General features: G+C 41.6%; 1 protein-coding gene across 1 annotated transcript; it reads left to right on the forward strand.

Annotated features, from left to right (window-relative positions):
• Positions 1 to 70: 70 nt before the first annotated feature.
• LOC118410491 (acid-sensing ion channel 5-like) lies at positions 71 to 14,665 on the forward strand. Its single transcript, XM_035812229.1, has 9 exons — positions 71 to 76; positions 602 to 668; positions 1,160 to 1,326; positions 2,030 to 2,182; positions 2,846 to 2,990; positions 3,526 to 3,582; positions 11,816 to 11,967; positions 12,688 to 12,779; positions 13,556 to 14,665. The coding sequence occupies exons 1-8, from the start codon at positions 71 to 73 to the stop codon at positions 12,718 to 12,720; spliced, it is 780 nt and encodes a 259-aa protein (XP_035668122.1). The 3' UTR covers positions 12,721 to 12,779; positions 13,556 to 14,665.
• Positions 14,666 to 21,712: the final 7,047 nt, after the last annotated feature.

Here is a 21,712-nt window from a genome sequence, read left to right on the forward strand (position 1 = left end):
GTTCGGAGTTCAACTTGACGTTGACGCGATCTTGGCCGGTGGTGCGATACTGATGAGACGTCTATCCACCATGGAGGTAAGTGTTCGTGTGTGTGTGTGTGTGTGTGTGTGTGTGTGTGTGTGTGTGTGTGTGTGTGTGTGTGTGTGTGTAGGGCTCCACATGCAATAAATGTTAGAATAAAAACTCAATTGCCTTGGTACGATAACAATCTAGAGTCCTTATATTCAATCTTACACAGAGGAATAGGTAACCAAATTTTCGACCATCGGAATTAGAATTTCATGACGCGCACTGGACGCTGGGATATGTGACGTTATTAGAGAATCATAGGTGCCTTGAAACCGATTTTTGCAGATACCTAGTATGTGTTTGTTTACTGTGTACAGTTTGATGACAGACTTGTTTTTGCAATGGCCCCTTCACGATTTACCCTATTGTAAAGAGTGAAAAGTTTGAGTATGAATAAATAAGTATTGCTATATGCAACAACCGTGTTACGATGATGCGGTATTTTGCATGTCTTAAAACTTTCGACATGTAGACCCACTATATGTGTCTATTACAAACGGGATCATGTGTATCTTTAACTTTGACAAACAGGGCATGAATGTTGAGGACCTCTTGCTAGAAAAAGGCTTTGACATCGAATGGAATCGCATGCCTCTATGTATTTGGAAGGGGGTCGACTGTACTGAACGGGTAAGTTCATACTATTTCTTTCTACTTGTTTTTTTCTTGTATAGACGAGGACAATGTGGCACTGCACTCAAGTTTGTAACTTATATCAACAGTGCCACATATACACAGTACATACAGAAAGGTAGTCTTTTCTTTTACCTCTCCGACCGAAGTCAGATATAGATTTTTACACCTGGGTGAAGTGGGTAATGTCGTGTAAAGGGCACAGCGTACGTCGGGGGTAAGGCGGGTATATCGAACTCGGGACCTCTAGATTCCGAGCCAAACGCTCTACCTGTTACGCAACACACGTCACTACAAAGTTAAAAGCTTTTACTCAGCCGTAGTCATAATAACAATTCACGATAGCTTATGATTGTATATTACCCAGTTTATGGTAGAGTTAACGCTCATGTGGATTTTGTAGAGTCCGGGAAAAATCCTGTAGTAAAAACTATAAGGATGCCCACATTTTGCTAGCGAAGCAATACAGCTCTTTCAATCCATGTGTGTCCCACCAGGACTTCACCCATTCATTCGGCCACTACGGAAACTGCTATACTTTTAACGCTGATGCCGACAACCCGCTAAAACAGTCCATGCAGGGTTCCAGCCAAGGATTCATGGCGTTCATCGACCTTAAAGTGGTGAGTGGTCATAAAAAATTCTAACGTATTCGCATATGCTGTTTTATGATGTCCAGATGCTCACTTAAATTCAACGACGAAATGAAGGCATCAGGGAGCTGAACCAAACTCTATTCTACTTGTTTCATGATATGAGCTGAACGCGGAGTGATACAATCTTATTTGAGAGTAACACAAGTTTCCTAGGTCACAATTGTACCTGATGATAAAGCAGTACCAAGTTCTTAGATGGTGGTTAAACGTGGCTAATTAGAAGCGTAGTGAGGATTCTATCATCGTTTATATTGAATTGTAATTAGATCTTGCAACTTTACATAAACAATTGTTTGGGCGCGTACGTAAATATGGGCGAGAAAAACACCTTTATCATAAGATAGGATTTGCTACTTAGGACAGGGTAGTAGACAAACGTAGAAGACAAAATGAGCTTGCGCTCTATTTTTAATGTGCCTCTAATCTCCAAGCAGATCCTACAATGGTATAAGATAACTAGTACCAATATGGCCAAGGAGTGTTGTCAGCCGAAAGGTGTCCATTTGCCATTAAGCGAAACACACCCCTAAGTCGGCTTCACTCCTCTGCCAGCTTTTGATACTATCTTATGCTATTGTAGGATCTGCTTGGAGATTACTGTGCATCTACTGTCACCTGATATGAACCCTCCATTGTTATTATACGTAATAAATGACACTTGCTTCAATAGGATGAGTACACAGAAACGTATACCGCTGGTGGGAATGCTGAGGTTGGGCTGAAGCTCTTGGTGCACGATCCGAGGGAACCTCCCATGATGGACACCCAGGGCATCGCCCTCGCGCCGGGAAACCACGCCTTCGTTTCCGTCAAGCGAATTCTGGTGAGTCCCGAAGTTCAGACAAATCTAACCGCAGCCGATATGACTTTTCGATTTTTTTTTTTAATTTCATTTTATTGGAAAGTTCATATAAAAATACAAACAAAAGTACGAGGACGAAGTGACGTCGAACTCAAATTGTACACAACATATCTTAACGTCGCCACTTCGTCAAAAATTGAAAATGATTTTTTACACAGGACTATAATAAGTACATTATTGGATAAGAATAATGCAAGAAAGTACAACAGTGAGCATGTGTTGATCCCCCTACCGGTAGAAAAAATAAAACAGAGAATTATACCTGAACCTAAAACAATTTGAAGATATAATGTAAACATGTGTGATCGATATAATTTGATAATTAACTTTAAAAGAACAAAATGACTTCCACATAAAATAAGCATTTGTTTGTCAATGTTTGCAATTGTATCAACATCAACTATATGTTCAAGTATAACTCAGAAAACTTGTTTTGATTCAAACTCTCCAGGTTGTATAAAGGCTCCCCAGGTTATATAAAGGCTCTTGAGGTTATATATAATTACCAACTAATTGGAACCATGAGCTAAATTGTGAGACTAGGACCAGTTGAACTGCAAGGAAATCCAGTCCGAACTAGCAATACTTATCCCTTAACACAATTCAATATTTCCCCCTCCCCAGTACGAGAACCATGTCCCTCCGTGGGGGGTCTGCCAGGACCGACAGCTGGAGTATTACGACACCTACACGCTGAACGGCTGCTATCTGGAGTGCAGGAGTAAGCACGTGGTCCGGAACTGCAGCTGTCGGCCTTACAACTTACCAGGTACAGTGAAAGCTTTTCAATTGTACACCCAATTTGCCAGCGTATTTCGAACAATTATTAGGCGTGTACAATGATACGAAGTTACAAGGTTGGACCGTGCACTGTATACGTTACAGGCTTACAGCACACTCTGCACTGTGACACGTCAATGACCACTGGTCAGTCCAGTGTAGTGTTCTCTCTAATGCTGAGACAAGTTTGATTGACAACATTATGGCAGTAGAGTACAATGAAAAAAAATAGGTAAGCCGTGATGCTCGTTCATATCAATCTAACGACGCAGTAATGAAATTTGAGTATGCCATCCGCAAACTTTATTCCGTGTAGCGCATCTGGACTGAAACATCGGAGTGATGCAATTTTCGTAGATGAGATAGAAGTTGCCTAGGTCGCATTCAATGTGCGGGTCCGCGTGTGCTTCTGCAGCGAAACTTTTATGTATGTTTTAAATCATAGTTTGGTCGACGTAGCCTCCAAGGCAAGAAAATTAAAAGTTAACAATCCTAAGGTTTATCTATCCTATCTGTTCAAATAGGAACGGCACCAACATGTGACCCGACTACCATGTTCACATGTGTCAACGGAATATTAGGTGAGTGTTTAGCTTACAGATATTTTTTCTTTAACATCGGCCAAAGACGAACAGCATTAGGTACTACAGGTCACTTACTGACGTTCCGATTGGGGAGAGGGGCAGTTTTTGAGCCGTGCCATCTCAGCTGGTTTTGCTTTTCATTTGTGATGCGACATGAGACGGTGTCACATTGTTTTGCTTGACTGTGAATCGTAGACTATATTTAGCTGTAATATCTGTTGTTTCTCGTTAAGAGTTTGCTGCATTCCTGATGTGTATTGGTATGCAAATTAGGCAAAGACACTTGCTGGTTTCCAAACTGAAACGTTAATTGCATTACCGCCGGACTGGCGACAGAGTTGAGTTGTCTGAGTTGGCAAACCTTTCCTGGCTGTTGACAGTGCTATTTCTGCCGTTCGTGATTTTTATTCAACAAACATTTGAGAGGAATCAGTCCTCAGACCGGGATCCACCCGTTTTCTGTCGGTGGAGGTTTGCGCCTCAGACAGCGCCGCTCCATGCCCATGCAAGGTTCAGCTAGTTTTGCTTTTCATTTGTGATGCGATATGAGACGATGTCACATGGTTCTGATTTATTGTGAACCGTAGACTAAATTTAGCTGCATTATTTGTTCTTGTTCGTAAAAGTGGTACCAAATTTCCGGCTGTGTATTGGTATGCAAATTAGTCAAAGAACCCTGCCGAACTTCAAGCTGTAACGTTAATTAAATTTGCACCGCATGCAGTAGCTGTAGAAATAATTGTGCAATACGCTTAGAACTATCGTGTATTTGTTATTGTTTTCCTGTATGATCGCAAGTAGCACTAACTAGACCATGCTAGCTGTGAAAGGAGTTTGTCGTGTTGTGAAGGGGGCAGTAACCCTTGGTTTTCCTGTGACATTACTTGCTAGTATACTACTGTTAGCGGTGTTACCACGGCCAGTCGTTCTCCCTAAATGGGATAAGAGTACTAGCATTGTAAACGCAGAGTCAGGAACATGGATTACTCAGTCTCCCAACCTCGTAAAACTCAACCCTGGTCTGCTCGGAGTAAGGTCTCTTGCACCGTCAACTACTTGTACAGACAGGCGTAGGCAAACTGTTAACATTCTTGTTTGTACCACACTACTGCTGGCTGGAGATATTGCCCCAAACCCTGGCCCAGTTGTGGATGGACTGCCTCACTGGAGAAAGGGCCTGGTGTACGCCTTCTACAATGTGGTCTCTCTCTCGCGACATCTACATGAGATCCAGCAGTTACTCCTGAAGAATACCCGTATACATGTACTAGGGCTAGCTGAAACTCGCTTAAGTGACACCATTCCAGACACTCTCGTGGAGGTTTGCGGATACACCTTGTACAGGAAAGACAGGGACCGGCATGGAGGGGGTGTGGGTGTATATGTCAAACAGACTATTCCAGCCCAGCGTCGATATGATCTTGCGCAGGCGGACGTCGAGGTTTGCTGTGTGGACATCAAGCCAAACAAGGCCCGTAAAACTCTGTTGGCTTGCATCTACCGCCCACCCAACGCTGGCTCTGAATGGAGGGACTCTGCAGAAGGACTTGTACACAAACTCAATGCAACTGCTGAAGAAGAAAATGCAGATGTCATAATCATGGGGGACTTCAATTCAGACTTGTTAAAATCAACCCAAGCGTTGTCATCTGTGGAATTCCTAATGGGATTGTACCAGTTAGTACCTATCATACTTCAACCCACCCGCATAACAGAGTCCACAGAATCGTGTATTGACAATATGTTTGTAACAAACCCAGACCGCTTCAGATCAAGTGCAAGTGTGGCATGGGGACCGTCGGACCACAACCTTATCCTGGCCTGTGCACAAGCAGGAAGAGAGGCATGCGGTACACGCTGGTGTGAATACAGGTCTTACAAGCAGTACACCCAACAATCTTTTATTGATGGACTCAAGTCAGTTCATTGGGATTCAGTATTAGACTGCACTGATGTAACGGATGCTTGGGATGCTTTTAAGTATATTTTCCTGAATGTAGCTGACAAATTCGCTCCGCTGTGCAAGAGGAGAGTGAGGGATAACAACACTGTTGCTCCTTGGATGACGGACAGGGTAAAAAACATGATGGGGCGACGCGACGCAGCTAGACGCAAAGCAATCAAAACCAAGGAGGGAAAAGACTGGGAGGTCTACCGGGTGATAAGGAACCAGACAACATCAGCAGTCAGAAAGGCAAAGAAAATCCACTTTGCTGAAGCTGTGACAGAAGCGAAAGGAGATCAAAGCCTCATGTGGAAAATTATTAACGCCTTCACAGGGAAATCCAAAGGGAAGTGTCAAGTTCAGAACTTGGCGAGACCTGACGGTACCAATATATCGGACCCCAGCGAAATGTCTCAAGAGTTCAATAGCTACTTCGCAACTTGTGCTACAAGCCTTGCCGATAGTATGCCAACCTCCCAGAAAGATCCTCTCCGACACATACCGGAGCCTAGTACAGAGTTCAGCTTTGAGTCAGTTGACGAATCGACAGTGCTAAGTGAACTTCTCAGATTGAAAGCAAAGAAGGCCACTGGGCTGGACAATTTCCCCTCAAAACTGCTTAAGGACTCCGCCCCTGTCATTGTCAGACCACTGACACACATTTTTAACCTATCACTTGCCACAGGAGAAGTCCCTAGTGATTGGAAGACGGCAAAGATCACACCCATTTACAAGTCCGGTAATCGAACTAATGTGGCCAACTACCGTCCTGTCTCTGTACTGAGTGTAACATCCAAAGTGTTGGAAAAACTCGTTGGAAACCAAGTATCACGCTACATGGCCCAGAACAACCTTCTCACGGTATACCAAAGTGGGTTTCGGAGAAACCACAGTACTGCCTCTGCAGTTTTGAAGATTGTGGAGGACATTAGGTCGGCCAATAATAGTCGCCAGGTCACAGTTGCTCTCTTCCTAGACTTACGCAAAGCATTTGACACTGTGAATCATGCCATTCTGTTGAGTAAGCTCAAGAAACTGGGTTTTGATAGGGATGCAACAAAATGGTTTACATCATACCTCTCTGGTCGCTCACAATGCACTAGTCTGCAAAGTCAATGTTCAGAGATGGCTGCAGTCACCTGCGGGGTACCACAGGGGAGCGTACTTGGTCCCTTGCTGTTTTGTTTATATGTCAACGACATGCCACAGGTTCTAGAAAAATGCAAAATACACCTGTATGCAGACGACACCGCAATCTATTACTCGGCGGGCACGAGGAAAGAGTGTGAAGAGGCAGTTTCCCAGGATATGAAGAGAGTGTCAGACTGGTTAATTGATAATAGACTTTCTCTCCATCATGACAAGACAAAGTCTATGCTATTCGGGGTTCCTCAGAAGCTGAGACATGTTGGGACAACAGTTCAGATCACAGACGGTGTTAACATTTATGAGCAAGTTAACACTTTCAAATATTTGGGCATCACTCTAGACCCATCGCTCCAGTGGTCAGCTCACATAACAAATATCACGAAAAAAATATTTAGTGGCCTCAGTGCAATGAGACGTGCAAAACCCTACGTAACAAAAGAAATATTACATACTATGTGTCAAACTTTGTTGTTGTCGCACTTGGACTACTGTGGCGCGGCGTGGTTGCCAAGCCTTGTACAGGGCAAGAAAACACAAATGCTGCAACTCGACAGGCTGCTGTTTAGAGCTGCAAGGATGATTAGAGGCTACACACTCCGGGATCATGTCCCAGTTGGTAAACTGTTAACGGAGGCGGGGTTGGTGTCGGTGAGAAACCGGGCGGAAAAAATCAGTCTGGCCACAGTTTTCAATGCTGTACGAGGAAAAGCCCCCACTGTGCGAAAGGGTGTGATTTCCGGACAAAGTCGGAGTTGACATATTTTTGGACATGCTAAATATTCGGACTGTGTCCGGGCACGATGTTCAATATTTCCAATATCTGGAAATATCATGAGTCAGGAATTGTCTTGTTATGTATCCGGACAAATAAGACTTTCCTGCTTTTCAAGATACGCGCCATTGACGTTTCTTGCCTCCGAATACGTGATATGTTCTACATTCTTTACATATCCAAGGTCCATATATTTCGATAAGGAATACCCGGACAAATTAGGAGTTTGCACGAAGCATGATGTGCATTATTTCTGGGCCATTGTCAGATGACATTTTCAATTCATTATGTCTCAGAATATCATGAGTCATGAAATGTTTCAGCACATGCCCTGACGGATAGAATTTCCCGTTCTTCCGAATACGTGTCAGGGACGTTTCATGTTTTCGAATTCATACTATTTTCTTTTCTTTCCATTTACGAGACATATCCGCGACAGATATTCCATGGATTAGTTTTAGGACAGATTCGAAGTTAGCATATTCTGACCGTTGCCGATAAAGGCATTCTATACGTGAATTGTGAATCGGTGATTGTTTTATTGCGCATCTGAACAAATAAGACTGCATTTTTTTTGCCGAAATTTTCGCTCCTTCCGAATTCATATTCCGTTCCATTTACGACAGATGTCCAAAACAGAAACATTCCAGAGATCAGTTTTCGGACAACTTAATGGTTAACAAATTACTTTCTTGTCATACATGAATCTGAGATTGGTTTGTTGGGTATCCTTAAAAAGGTTTCCTATCTTGTCAAATACACGTCATTAACGTTTTTGCTTCTGTATATGTGTTTTTATTCTACAACGAGTATGCCCGATGTCAATGCATGTTTACTCTTTAATTTTCTGGTAATTGAAGCTTAGGCTTCCATATACATGTGCAAATATACTGACATCGACATTTACAATCAAATGACACAGAAAGCAATCTTTGCGATGGTAACAATTATGAGTCAAGTATTATTGTTTCTTTGCATATCCGGACAATATCTTGAACAAAGTTCAGTCAAAATACTCCACCCCAGCGGTGCAGTTTGGGATAGGTCCATATCCGGACAATATCTTGAACAAAGTTCAGTCAAAACACTCCACCCCAGCGGTGCAGTTTGGGATAGGTCCATATCCGGACAATATCTTGAAAAAGTTCAGTCAAAACACTCCACACCAGCGGTGCAGTTTGGGATAGGTCCATATCCGGACAATATCATGACCGGATACTCATGATATTGAATACCAGCGTTGCTGTGTGGGAATGGCCCATATCCGGACAATATCACGAGGCAACTTTACTCGTAAAGCGGTTATGCAAGCTGTGCAAAGTGCCGAGCAGACCAGTACGTTGGCATGTCAACGGTACGCCTACTGGGGCAGTCGTTGCAGATAACAGCCTACACCGCGCCACAGCGTTTGCTGCTGTGTACAACTTTGAAACTGGTAAGTACATGATGCATTTATTCACAAAAATAATGCACAATGCCATGTGTTTCCGTGAAACAGGCATGATGGATGACACTAACTTGCTTGGAACCATCTGGAGGAGTCCTTAGGTAACAAGACTATATTAGGAAGTCACATGACTTGACTAGACCAATAGTAGACCAGCTGGTGACAGCAGTTAGGTTTGAAACTAGATTCGAATCTCAGTTGCCGCTGCCGCTAGCCGCTACCGGACCAAGAAGTGAGTAGTGTAGCTCTCTAGTACATAGATTGTATATACATTATTAAGCAGTTACCGTTCTTAGTTCCGTATATGTCTGTCAGCAATGTCTGTTATCCCTTCCTAGTGTTTTGTGTATTTAATAATTAGTAGTGTGATCTCTTTGTAAAGATTGTTGTATGATAGATCACTTCTCTTTCAGCTGGAACCCCCGCGTGTCATCCCCGGCTTGTTTACAAATTGCCCGTTCCATAGTTAGTTAAATTCTCATATTATTTTGTGCTGTATGTGCCGTAACGGCTGCTTCTAAACTTTCCTGTCCTGTTGTTCTGGCTGGCTAAATCTGATAAAAGCTCCTTGATAGAACCAAGGAGAAACTGTAATCTCCTCACTAGGACCAATGTGATTGTGTGCATATAAAATTCCATTCGTTCTCTGGGGGTCCTTATCTGTGCCATCTGTGTGGCCCGCACCCTTTGATGATAGCCGACTCCAGATTCCTGCCTTTGTCTCCGTCTTGTCCTGCTGTGATTTTTATGGCCGTGTTTGAATAATTTTACATGTACCGTTCATGGGTTCGGGGCAGTTACTAGCCTTTTTTTTTCCATTCCAGCCGCTGAGCCTCTGTTTCCCAATCGCCTGTCCTGCCATGCCGACGACCGAGGCCTACCTCCTGGTAACACTTACGACAGTCTGTGACCGGTGCCGTTTAATCCTGCCAGAACTATTTCTACTCTGAAGACGGACAGTGCCTGGACTATGCAATGGAACGGACTTTCCTCGAGACGTGCCGTCGATATTGCGGGGTCTTGCCAGAGCATCTTCCGTCGCCAGTGATCGTCCACTACCACAAAGACGCAGAAGAGGGCGCCCCGGACGATGATTCCACAGTCAACACGATACGGACTTATAGAGGACTTGAAAATGGACTGTCGTACTGATTTCGTAATGACATTTTTATCCTACGAATATTGATTGTATGGTTTATAACGTTAGACTTGTGTCGGATACTGTACATTTGATATTGTACATATAAACTGATCAGTTTTGTTATGATGTTATTGACTTGGGCTTGATATTATTGGATCTGACAGTGAACTGTTTAATTTTGGCTTCATTCAAGCTTCACTTTTTGTGAAGACCAATGAGGTTGTAGTGAGCTAAAACTTCCTTGGTAAGACTAAGAGACAAATGCATATTGATTTGCCCCTTGACGTTAACATGATCTGTTCCTCCACATAATGTATTTGTTGTGATACTTGTGTCATCTGATTTATACAGGAAAGTCTTTGAAAAGCTTTCACAAAATGTAGCCTTACCGAGTTAGCATTTTCGGGGTTAAAACGGACAGGAAACGTTAAATATTAGGTAGTTAGCATGATCGTAAAGTTACTGGATATTCTGAAATAATGTGTTGTATTGTTCCTATGATGTTTCAGTATATCTTAAGTTTATGCAACCTTTCCGGGGCGTAATAGCCCCGAACGCGCTCAGAAAATATGAAATGTTCGGAACGTGTTTTGTCTCCAAAGAGTCCTAGAACGTTCCATTACTTGAAATCCGGATATGCGACATGATTATATGGTCCCATTCTTGACTCCTGAAATTATCCGGATTAATACGAAATATTCGGAACGTGATTTGTATCCAAAGAGTCCGAACACGTTCCATTACTGGAAATCCGGATATGAGACGTAATTATTTGGTCCCGTTCCGGACTTCTGAAATTATCCGGATATATACGAAATATTCGGAACGTGGTTTGTCTCCAAAGAGTCCGAAAACGTTCCATTACTGGAAATCCGGATATGAGGTAGGAATTAAATGGTCCCGTTCCGGACTCCTGAAATTTTCCGAAAACGCAGGGGAGTCATGTCAGATTTCGTCCGGATATTGTCCGGATATATCCAGAAACGGTCTCGATCCGGATGTATACAAACATAGAAACGTCCGGAAATGACACCCTTTCGCACAGTGCCCTTTGTACATATCTGAAATGTTCAGGTGGAAGTCACCACCAACTATAAGAGCTCGCACCCGCACGGCTGTTAAAATGTTCGCTGACTGGGACCCTCACCTGTTGAACTGTCCCGTAGCAAGCCTGAAGTGCTACGAGGGAAGCTTAAAATCTTTTGGCCCCCAACTGTGGAACAAACTGTCACTGAAGCACCGCAAGACTCTGGGACTGGTTAAGTTTATCAAGGAACTGTGAGGTCTAGATGGAAATGACAAATGAAATTGTGAGTTTTGATATGTCGTTTTGTGGTTATGCACTATTGTATGTGTTATTGTAATATTGCAAAGTTTTAAATTGTATTTTTGTTTACCCAGCATTGCCTGAAAAACAGGTTGTTATGTACCTGAGTGTTACTGCTGGTAAAATAAATAAACTGAAACACATAGCTAAATTCTTATCTGCAATCATTTTAGCACTTTGTTTGCCCCCTTCATCGGGGTCGTAATATAATCTACGACTGCTCCTCGCCACAAGGTGGCGCTTCTGCGATAAAGCGGTCCCAAACGTGACTAAGTTCGTATTTCCCCTTGTCAAGGCTCATAACTAGAGTAGATATATTTTTCATCTCCTAATTCATCACCTTAAGGTTATATTTTGGGTAGTTTATATGTTTGTGTGTGTAGAACACCGGCATAACTGGTCAAATTAAAACTCGTACGTCGTCCAACGTTTCTTTTTTAATGTTTTAGATCAGGTGATCAGAGGAGAGCTGAAGTGTGACTGCCCCGTACCCTGCAGTATGACGTCATACAGCACGTCTGTGTCCTACGCAGGGTGGCCAAAACAGACACACCCGTACCTACCTTGCACCATACTGGGAGATGGACTCAAACTACATAACGTGAGTTTCCTGAACGACTTCGTCGATGTTTCCACGGCATGCTATTATCTTCTCTTTGTCTTATTTTCAGTAGGTAGCGCTAGGTCCACTTTATCAGTTGAATAAACTATATGTGTTGTTGAAAGAATGGGGTATTTAGAAACAAAGGCAAGAAAGTACTGAACAAGCAATGCAACTGGAGATGATATTGGAAACGGTCAGACGTCTCAGATCTAGCAACCACTATCTTTTGTCAGTGACACTGGAGAAAAGTAGTGGAGTATCTGGATGTTTAACGTTCCTCGACGTATTTTGAGTTGATATCTAAGGATTTTGTGAATGAGTTGTCATAGCGTCACTGATATATACGGAGAGCATAAATATTATGTTGATGACGCTAAGTAGACACCTGTTTGGTGCTTTCTTGGTCCTTTTTTGTTGATATAGAAAATACAACGGAAAGATGTCGAGAATAAAGACGTACTCCATAAAAGAAAGCTTACATCAGATGAATTAGGCATCCATGGAGTTGTGGCACGAATGACGCTTTGGTTTATTTGTATATATTGTTTGTTGTCCTCAGGTTGTCTGCTACTGATTGTTACACGTATTGCTCTGTTATTCATGTAAGTGCCCCCCCTTGGAAACCAGCTTCTAATAAGCTGAAGGGGCCACCCACCCGTCTAAAGATAAATAAATAAATAAATAAATCTTAATCTCGTAGTATTTTTCTTCCTGTAGAGCAAACGGCGTCGTGTTCAGCGTCTTCTATGAGAAACTGAACTACCAGAAAATCACAGAACTGAAAGCAATGGACGGAGGACAACTTGCAAGTAAGTAGAAAGGGAGTAAGTTATTGATTGCTTACACAATCCACGTTGTCTGATACATGCCATCAACTTCCTCATTGAAGAAAACAACAACAACTGTGAAGGTAAATGTCGGCCAACCCTGGTTCCAATACTGTACATTTAAGTTCGCGGGGATTTACTTTCGACGTAGTGTCCGCGATGGTTTGAAGTTCGCGGTAAAGTGGCCATCGCGAAAACCGCGAACATAAAACTACCGCAAACATTTCTGGGAGACACCGGTATGAAGCAGGGAGGGACATTCTAGTTGAAGATTTCTTTCGGAAGGTCCCATGTTCGAGAATGTATCGACAGCCTCATTACTCAAATCATGGCTGTACTAAAACGTGAACTGCTGTCTGTTCAGAAGTCGATCCGCTTTACCCATGTCTTTTTATTCCTGTGATACTCTTTTGTAGGTCTGTTTTTAGGAGTAGTAGTACCTTAAGGTGGCATGGAATCTCACTGCACTTGGGGCACCGGTGAGGCACTACCCGGTTCGTTCACTGCGAGCGGCACTGTTTTATTGTTATACCCAAAAGTATGACTTTGAAGACAACATAATACACAAAACGGAAGAAAATCCGTTCTTTATCTCAGGCTGATATTTGTTGAGTCATCAACGAACCCCGCATTGCCGCACCGGTGCCCCAAGTGCAATGAGAGTCCATCTTTACCCTGACAACTATTACTAGTACTCCTGCTTCATCTTTAAAAAAAACATGGACTCACTAATGTGTTCGCCCCCTCCCCACCCACAGGTAACATAGGAGGAATGATGGGCCTGTTTATAGGAGCTAGCCTGCTGACCCTCCTGGAGGTGTGGTAGTACCTGTGGCAGCGTCTGAAGGGGTTCCTCGGGAAACATCGTCGCCCAACGGTCATTGATGTTAAAACTCAACCACACGACATAGAAAGGGGAATTGTGTTTCACAAGTAAATTTCAAACCAAATCAAGGCGTACATATACTTGGAGACTAATATATATGCAAACTTGCCGTATCTATTGAATTGTAACTAGTATCTTAAAGTATATATACCGATGTATAAATAAGTAAAGCTTAAGTTTGTAAATATTTTTACTTACGTTTGGCTGTTCTTTGACTAATGGTTTATTTGTAAAGCTTTATGGCCCTTGCATTTTGTTGCGTTCTCATAAAAGAGAGGTCAAAGGTCACCAAGATGACCCCATTATAGTATATAAATGTTTGCTATTTCAATCAGTAAGTATGTATTATTCGGTGCGCCAAATGATGTTGGGCAGCACATATCAAATGTCCTCCATATGACAGTAAGTAAAAGATAACGAGGCCAATTTTAGTTCTCGTCTTTGCTTACGAGACCTATTCCCCTGTCTCAAACTTTAAGTCAGGCAAACAATTCAGTTCAACGTTGAAGTCCAACACACGAAAACAATCATTTTATTTGATTTATTTTCACTACAACGTTACATAGCAGCCTGCTGTTGGCACACAACTTTCTGTAACATCACAGTAGAAACACTTTTCACAGCCATTCTCTCAAGCATTCTGTAATGTAACGTTACATCAAAATTTTAGAATGATCTTAAAAGCAAAAACACTGGTTACTTCTACCGCTACAGCGGGTATTTCACTGGTACGCGCCTGTTTGCGATGGATATTCGCTAACAGGCTCAAATTGGTCGCAAGTGGCAGCGAACCGTGGAGCGAACTAGTCACCCACAGGCGTGACAACTGCAAATTCCTTTTATGATGAATCTTAAGTCCTGTACATAGTTTTGAAATAAAAGGTAACACTGCAATTTCCAGTTAAGTTATTTTGTGTTTAATTGCCGCTGAAACTGAGCTGAGGATGTGGCATTCCGAGCTCGGCAATTTTGTTTACAGAGCCATGTCAGAGGTAATGTATTTTACCACAGGGGGGACTTGTGGATAAGTCTCAAATATTGTAATAATTTGTCACCAACAAGAGCGGCCAGGTGAAATTGCTGTTTACTCCTCATGTATCTTCTACACAAATAGCTCTTTGGTATTCTCTGTGTTAGATTGATATTCGATCTATATATATTAAAGACATTTAATGAATAAATCATTGTATTGATTGCATGTATACTTTGTATACATTACCTCTCTAAAAGGCCGTGACCAGTCACTAGGAAAGACACTCTAGTAAAAAAAAAGTAGAATAAATGAATTTAAAGGTGAATGGATCTAAATCATTATCAGCAAGGTCAGCTTTCTTTGCTCATATCTGTCTGAACACATCTCATTCACCGGTAACGCCATTCTAATAAACCACACTCTGATTTGGCATGACAATGAAAATAAGATTTTGGCTTCTTACAGAGCCATACAATACAATCGTTTTGATAAATCTTTAATAAATGAATGAATCTTGCATTACCCCTTACTCCTCAGAACAATAGTTATAATGTTGTACCCAAATAGTATAATGTTAAACCGAAACCTACAGCTACCGTTGTCTTAAACTTGCAATTTCAATGATCAGTGATGATGATCCTAATGAAAAATGAGAGAAATATGTTCTTCAAATGTGTACAAGATAAGTTTCCATGCTTTCTGCATTTAGATAACACTGAAAAAAAAAATTACATTTCTAATGCAATTAGACAAACCATGTATTCTAAACTCCACCTGCAACTACATTTACAACTGTATTGAGAAGCGAGAAGAAGTTGAAACTGTGAATACTAGTATAGTTTAGACTTTGTAGTCTCAGTCATGTATCACACCCTACACAGATTGTACTTAGATTCACTAGGAGATGTATTCTATTCACCCTGACCTGTACTTAGCTTGTTCGAAAGCAAAGATGTACAATAAAGGTCTTCAATCATTCATTCATTCAATAAAGAATGCACTCACGAAGACGAATCGGATCTTATCCCCTAAGACATGGTCTTCAACTGTCCCCACTTCTGTGGAACGACCATCTCATATTTATTATATTCACCCATACACCATGTAGTTATTGGCAGTATTTCTCCATCTTGCTCTTCCCTTCTCCGGTATTCAAGTTGACTCATCTATCATTTTTTTTTGGTCGAATGACCCTGAATTTGGAATAAGAGTAGAATGGTCTATTCCTTCAGACGTTTTGTCTTCCTTTGCAATGATTACACCAAAATTTAAGATTTGTTGTTAAATTCGTTGTTGTCTTTGGCTGCAAAGAAATGATAAGCATTAATTAAAGTTTCACAGACAACCATACAAAAAAAACCTCATAAAACACACTATATGTATTTGTATGTATGTAAACATGAAAAATAGTCGTGCACCTTTTTTTTGCTGAGGCTCTGAACTCATTGATTACTATTCGTATCTGTGATAATCAAAAGGAAGCTGATGGACGCACGCACCTTCATTTAGCTGGCATATGCATCCCATGCGGAGTCGGCAGTGTTTATTACCCCATAATTTAGACCCACTCCACAAAAATCCAGCACAGATACCATGAGCCAGGGTTTTTCATGATTCTCCGAACTCATTGATAGCCATTTGTATCTGTAAAAATCAAAAGGTACGCACCTTCATTTAGCTGGCAGATGAATCCCCTACTGTGTAGGCAGTGTTTTTCGGCCCATGCAGACAAAGTCGACCAAAATCCGACACAGCCACTGCGACCATGTGGACTTCCATGCCGCCAGTTGGAGTAGCCAGATGACGTCAGGGCTTGACCGTCCTCAAATGCCCACTGACCGTCCCGATTGGCGTAGGTCAGCCCAAGCCAGTAACCTCCGATGTCCTTCTGTAGACTGGCGAGAAAAGTGTTGGTCGCTCTGTCCTTCGGCATGGCTAACATGCCCCCGTCTTCGGCACAAGCCTGTCTGGCCTCATCGGGAGTTTTTGGTCCCGTAAAACTCTTGTAGCAAACTCCGTTAAAACGAAAGTAGTCTGCTTTCGGACAACCTGTTCAAAAGAGTTTATTCCTTAATCAATATGCAAATAATACCTATGTGTCACCTCTCAATCCTTTATTATCCAGTAATCATCGTTGGAAGATTATGCAGAAACACGCCCCAGCATTTACAAAATTGCATGTTAGTGTTAGCCCAAGCCTATAAGCTATGTCACTATTCCTATTGCGCATGTAGAGCAATATGAATTGTAGGTAACATGTCAGAGGTTAAGGCATTGGCATGTAAACAAAATAAAAACGCCTGGGTGCGAATCGAGACAATAACTGAGACGAGAAGTGATGTAGGGGCCTTAATCATTGATATATTATCTACAATACGTATTGCTACGCTTGTGTACATGCAAAAGTGAACAAGCTTTCACCACACCACACCAGCTTTCCTAACATCAAAGGCCTTAGGAATCAAACGCTATTGCCAAGGTATGCAGTACTTGATGTATATGGCCAAGCAGAGGGTTGCATACGCGTGACAATTTGAACCACAGGTCCGGTAACTCCTCGACTTATAAGTGTTTTCAATCAATGGATCAGTGGAAACCACAAGACAACATGGCTTACATAACATTATTATTAAAAATACCATTCAATCTCTTAAACTGGATTTAAAAAAAAAAACGGAAATGTACTTCCGGACGTTTCGAGTGACATCCATCACTCTTCTTCAGCGTCACTAGAAGAAACAGGCAGAAAAATTCAATACAAGTACAGCTAACTAGCAAAACTGGTTGAACATGTCAAATTACAAACTCCTAATGGTCGTATGCAAATGTTACACAAATGTAAATCTTGTTTGTAGAGTTCCTTATGGTAAGACAATACCATAGGAAACGTTATTGTCCCATACAGACATGATTCACATTTGAGTAACATGTACATTTGATCATTACGAGTAAGTGAATCGACATCTTGAACCATTTTTTTGTAGTTAACTGTACTTGAATTGTTCTGCCAGTTCATTCGTAGAGGTACTTAAGAAGAGATATGGATGTCATTCAAAAAGTCTGTAAGTAAATCCCCGTTTTCATCCAGATGTAGAGATTGGATTCTAGTTAAATATTGTAATACCTGGATGTCTAACATTTATAAACGTACTTACCTCGCATTGTCGTCCCCGTGGCACACAGGAGTACCTCCACCCTCATGCTGGGGTGCGAGTTCCATGTCAACGGGTAGAAACGAACAAACCTTGCGGTTATCGGAGGAACAACAAGGTGTGGAACTTCGGAGTTGCTATCAGTATTGCCTACGAACACCTATTGAGATAGAGAGCATGACATAGATCAAGGACAATGATTTCACTACTTTTCAATTCACAAAAAACGGTGGCATTCGAATTTGATATAAATATGTGAATGTCTCATTGCAAAGAAGTATTGTTTGCATTAAATTCAAATGGATAATGAATCTTTAAAACATGAAAATCGCATTAATCGATGCCGATATTTTCAATTTAAGCGATGTTTTGTTTCACAGCAACAAGAAAATGTTGACAAATCGCTTTTTATTAATAAATTTGTGAATAGTTGACACTGATCTATTAAATTCGGAAATAAGCTATTTTTTTTTTTTACAAAATTAGTTATCACTTATCAATTAGGAATTACGAACAGAAAGCCACTTCTCTTTTGAATCGCAGAACCCACAAATTTTTGAAAAGGTGGGGCTTTTCGTCTCCCTTTGCTTCCAAAAAAGAAGTCCAACCCAACCTGTTTTGAAATAGGCAACGCTAGTATTAGAGTAAAATATTGTTAATAACCGGGGAGCGAGTCTCGTGCGCCGCGCTTCCCGCGGACGAAAAACAGAATGAGAGCCCCGGTGTTGGTGGGCGGAAGTGTGAAGAGGCAAGGACGGACACGCGGTCACCACGTGTGAGGTCAGACAAAGACCGGGGACTGGGTTGTCGTAAATTAATAAAAATGACATCACTGACATTTTCCACATATATTATATTTTGCTGCTATCAGCTTAAAATTTATTTGAGAGACATTCGCATCCCCATTGAATGGATTTTTTTAATTAAAAAAAATGTCGGCAACGTTTGACTTTTCGTGAGCAAAGACATCATTCCGTCTCTTCCCACATTTTCAAACCAGGGTCTTGACCAACTGTTTGGAAACGAGAAAAACGAGAAAAGGGTAGTCTCTACCAGACTCCATACGTCGCTGGAAAAGCCATAGAAATGGAACAAATAGAGGAGTAAGACGTCCAGTGGAGTACAGCCGCATAGGGAACAGCTTGCGACCTACGGGAGGAAATGATTGTTCTGGCGGGCTGACTCCCCTAGCGTACTAGAACGTTATGACTCTATTTGTCCTATTTCTCTCAGTTAGATCACCGATCTACGAAGCCCGGTAGAGGCTAAGACAAGACTGCACAAACCAATTATACTCTTGATTAATTTCTTACGTGTTGTGAGTTTTGTTGCCCTTTATATGATACTTTTTGTGCCCACAAACTGCCTGGTTCGGTTTGGAAATATATGTATAAATCTAGTACACAGTGTGGCTGTGCGATAACATTTTCCATCTACCTTTTCCTGTCCATGTTCGGAGTATGTGTGCCAGACGATGCCGTCGGAGCTGAAGGCGAGTTTGTAGTTGGTCACCCATTGGTCGTCGTCGGCCCTTCCTTGTGTGACAACACCAGCCACCCTGGTCAGTGTCTTCAGATCAACCTATCAGAAAAAAAACAATCGGAACATTAATGTAGATCGGAAATATGCATTTGAGTGTAGTCGCAGTGATAAAAAAAAATGATAAACGAAGAAAGAATAGACACAGGTGTGACAGCGATCTCGACCCCCGTGATTTCGCCCCCCCCCCCCCGGGAGGGGCGAGATCACTAGTGTTTTCGACCCCCTTTAGCGTTTTCGCCCCCACCCCCCATACGCACCAGTGTTTTCGTCCCCCTTAAGAACATTGCTTCTCGGAGGGTTCTCAAGAGCAACTGGCTACTACATATTAGGCTCGCTACTTGGTACTATACTGCACCTGGGGAGTAACCTATTTGGTGTGTTACCTGGCACCTATATGGCACCTTATTACCTGAAGATGTTATACCTGGAAAGTCGATACTATATGGTTCGATGCAAACAAGCCATTGAAATGAAAAAGACACTTTTTTGAGGAAAAAGACAGAGCTATCGTGAAAGTATAAATCAACACCATCTACAGAACGGAATAAGTCAGCTACATGTTTTTAATTTGTCACAGTATTTTCTATCTTGTGCAGGAAACATTTCCAAAGCACTAACAAAAACACAAGTGAATAATAGTTTCTCATTATGAACACTAACTACGTATACGCGCAAGTTCATATACCTGTTGCGAAATGATTTAAAAACACTAGTGAAGTACCAGTCTTAAGAAACACGGGTAAAACACCAGATAGAGTTTCTAAATACTAGAAAAACAGTCATATTGGAGGTGAAGATACCCATAGGTTAGGTGCATATAACAAAATGTGCGATATTCTAATGAACACCTTATCTACATAACTAATAAAGACATTTCATACTTCTTTTGTGGTCAATTCATGGTAAAGGCTTCGTATTGGAGATATATAGGTTGCTTGAGGACAGGTGAATACAATGAAATACATCTTTTGTCGAGACTCAAGTATATGCAATAATGACAATACAAGGACCCAACCCTCCTAGTCCGAAACAACTTCAACTGTCTTATCAATGTAATTACGTTAATATTAATACTATGGATGGAGTAATGTATCAGACTCGTGTACTTATATCATTCTGAAACTGCATTTCGTGATTTATACCAATCAACTTCTAAAATGTTATGTAAACCCGTTTTTTGGGGGGGGGGCGAAATCGCTAAAGGGGGGCGAGATAGGGGGGCGAGATCACTAGCCGGGGAAGGCGAGATCGCTAGCGAGATCGCTGTCACACCGGGACCCTGCCGTTGAAACAAGAGAAGACCACGTGGAATATTGTATTAGCAAAATTAGAATCAGTTGGTAGCAGTAGTTAGTATGTTTACTGTACCTGTAGCCAATCCCCACGTGTGTGCCAATCTTTGGCGCACCACCCCGCTGCAAACCCACCAACCGTGTAATCCCTAGGCGCCGGTAGGGAGTTTAAATACGCCTTCTTAGGGGAACAGTCGGGATGAGTATTAGATGCGGTAATCGTAGCGGCAAGGTTTCCCATGCCTGACGGCCCGACGCTGCACCTTTCTACTTGAAACATATCAAGAAAAATATACACTTTTAGAAAGCTTTTGAATTCGGGAGCAGAATAAGCGTTTAGAGACCTCATAACTCCGTGTCGCATGCATGTTAACCCTATCCTGACCAGGGGGAGGAGGCTAAAGGTGCCTGAGCCAACTTTGACGTTGTATAACTGGCGAACGACGTGTGCTAGGACTTCGAAACTTTTCCTAAAATATTGTTGGCAATAATTCAAAAATAATTTAGTTTGTGATTTTTCGTGTTGCCATGGCAATTGGTTTCTGATAGGCATATTTTCCAAAATTTACTAATTTCAGTTTGAATTATGGGATTTCATGGTTATATTGCTAGATCAAACTTGTTTATTTATATCATTAACATCCTGTGTAATTCTAAGTTACATTTCTAATCAAATACTCATAATTTATGCTAATTTGATGACGTCATGGTCAAAATCCAAAATGGTGGACAATGTCATTTTCAACGATAAATACATATAATTTGTACTCAAATACCGTCAAAATGTTTTATTCTCTTACAAAACACAATCACTTGATCATTTTAGGTCCATTTCTATTAGATTTTGGGGTTATATGTGGAAAAAAGGCTTATCTTAGAAAATTCAAGCTTGTCGATCCAAGATGGCGGACAAATGACGTCATTTTCTGACGTCATATAGACGTCAGTGTCGTCGTCATTGGCAACAAAAGACTTGGCAGACTTAGACACCGATAAGATAAGCTTTATAGTCATCAGTTTGTTCAATACATTCAAATATGTTGACATTGATTACTGGACGAACCTGGTGA

Source organism: Branchiostoma floridae, chromosome 2 (genome assembly GCF_000003815.2).
Source record: "Branchiostoma floridae strain S238N-H82 chromosome 2, Bfl_VNyyK, whole genome shotgun sequence".
Taxonomy (NCBI): Eukaryota; Metazoa; Chordata; class Leptocardii; order Amphioxiformes; family Branchiostomatidae; genus Branchiostoma; species Branchiostoma floridae.

Bases quoted from the DNA above. Each gene is read 5' to 3' on its own strand.
- LOC118410491 (XM_035812229.1), top strand. The intron at 3,583-11,815 runs GTGAGTGTTTAG...TTAATGTTTTAG, and splicing joins ATGTGTCAACGGAATATTAG to ATCAGGTGATCAGAGGAGAG. The intron at 11,968-12,687 runs GTGAGTTTCCTG...TTCTTCCTGTAG, and splicing joins ATGGACTCAAACTACATAAC to AGCAAACGGCGTCGTGTTCA.